Source organism: Chrysochloris asiatica, unplaced genomic scaffold (genome assembly GCF_000296735.1).
Source record: "Chrysochloris asiatica unplaced genomic scaffold, ChrAsi1.0 scaffold00324, whole genome shotgun sequence".
NCBI classification, from domain to species: Eukaryota; Metazoa; Chordata; class Mammalia; order Afrosoricida; family Chrysochloridae; genus Chrysochloris; species Chrysochloris asiatica.
The window spans coordinates 1836764-1838763 of NW_006408842.1; the positions used below are offsets into that span (position 1 = coordinate 1836764).

At 37.2% G+C, this 2000-nt stretch overlaps 1 protein-coding gene across 1 annotated transcript in view; it reads right to left on the bottom strand.

Annotated features, from left to right (window-relative positions):
* Positions 1-2000, bottom strand: part of RAD1 (RAD1 homolog (S. pombe)) — a 23538-nt gene that overhangs the window by 13394 nt on the left and 8144 nt on the right. The window contains exon 2 of the mRNA XM_006875381.1: positions 570-678. Within this exon, the coding sequence (XP_006875443.1) occupies positions 570-678 (109 nt within the window). The remainder of the gene's footprint in view (positions 1-569; positions 679-2000) is intronic.

The following is a 2000-nucleotide window of genomic DNA, read 5'->3' on the forward strand; positions in this document are numbered from 1 at the left end:
CCGAGGCTGCAAATCTCTACAGGAGCAGAAAGCCTCATCTTTCTCCTGCAGAACTGCTGGTAGTTTCGAACTGCTGACCATGAGATTAGCAGCCCAACTTGTAACCACTACACTACCAAAATTACTGGTTAACAATTAATAAAGCCAAGCTTAACAACAAAAAAGCAAACTTTGAACATAGTAATCTGGGAGTCAGGAGAACTGGTTTGTTTTTCTCTGTCACTAAGTATTTCTGGACAAATTAGGAAAAAGCAGCAATTAAAACCTATTTCACAAAGATAAATATCTTTATGAGATGGTTCAAAGTCTTATTTTGGTCAGTTCAGATGCCTCAACACTTGTAAATAAATAAACAAATGAGTGTAATACTATAGCAAATACAAAAAGAACCATCAACACACTTTGTTAATATTGTGAAAAACCAGAATCCACGATTGTGAACAAAAGAAAATGAAAAGGTGAGCAATTTTCCAAAGAGATGTTTACATTCCAAGTAACTTCCTTCTGTTTTTCTGTCCATTCTGTATAATCTTTGTATGTCATGTGGAAATGATAATAAAATAGTTCACCTGGCGTAGGACTTGATCCAAATATAGATAAGCAGTCTAAAAGAACGGTCAAATTAATTCGAAATGTAAGAGACTCTTCCCGAACCACAAATTCTTGGAATATTCCAGCCTGTGGAAAAAAAGTAAACATTGAAATGCAATTGTGTCAGAGAAAGAAAACTCACGGATACGGTCCTAGATTTCACTTTCAATGTTATAACAATAATGGTACTATACTCCAGGATTCATTTCTGAATATCAATCAACACAGCTTTGTATTTTCATTAGCATACTAACTGATGAAGATCAAAGGCCATAGCCTTCAGTTTGTGCTGCACCTCAATGTAAAGAAAACAAAAGTCTTCAGAACTGGACAATTAATAATATCAAGATAAATGGGGGAAAATTTCAAGTTGTCAAAGACTTTATTTCGCTTACACCAACCATCAATACTCATGGAAGCAGCAGTCAAGAAATCAAACGACATATTACATTAGGCAAATCTGCTACACAAGACATCTTTAAAGGGTTAAAGAGAAAAGATGTCACTTTCAGAACTAAGGTGCACTTGACCCAAGCCATGGTATTTCAATAACTTCATATGCATGTGAAAGTAGGAAAATGAATAAGGAAGACCATAAAAGAATTGATGTATTTGAATTACGGTGTGGGAGGAGAATATCAAAATACCATCGACCACCAAAAGAATCTACCACTTGTCTGTCAGTTTGTTGTACTGTGGTGGCTAGAGAGTTGCTGCGATTCTGGAAGCTATGCCACTGGTATTTTAAATACCAGCAGGGCCACCCATGGTGGACAGGTTTCAGATGAGTTTCCAGATGAAGGCAGAATAGGAAGAAAGAGTGACGAACTACTTCCAAATATTCAGTCACTGAAAACCTTATGAATAGCAGAGAAAAACTGTCAGATACAGTGCCGGAAAATAAACCCCTCAGTTTGGAAGGCACTCAAAAGACGACTGGGGAAGAGCTGACTCCTCAAAGTAGAGTTGACCATGATGAAGCGAATGGAGTAAAGCCCATGGGAGAAAAGCCTGTGGGACATTTATTTGCTGATGGGGCACAACTCAAAATGAAGAGAAACAGCTATAAACATCCATTGAAAATGGGAACATGTAATGTATGAAGTATGAGTCTGGGGAAATTGGAAGTTGTCAAAAATGAAATGGAACGCATAAACTTCAACATCTTTGGCATTAGTGAGCTGAAATGGACTGGTATTGGCCATTTTTAATCTGACAACCACATGGTTTACTAGCTGGGAATGACAAATTAAAGAGGAATGATGTTGCATTCAATGTCAAAATGAACACATACAGATCAGTCATGAGGTACAAAGCTGTCTGTGATAATATCCATGTGCCTACATGGAAGACCAGTTAATACCACTATTATTCAAATTTACGCAACAACCACTAAAGCCAGTGAGGAT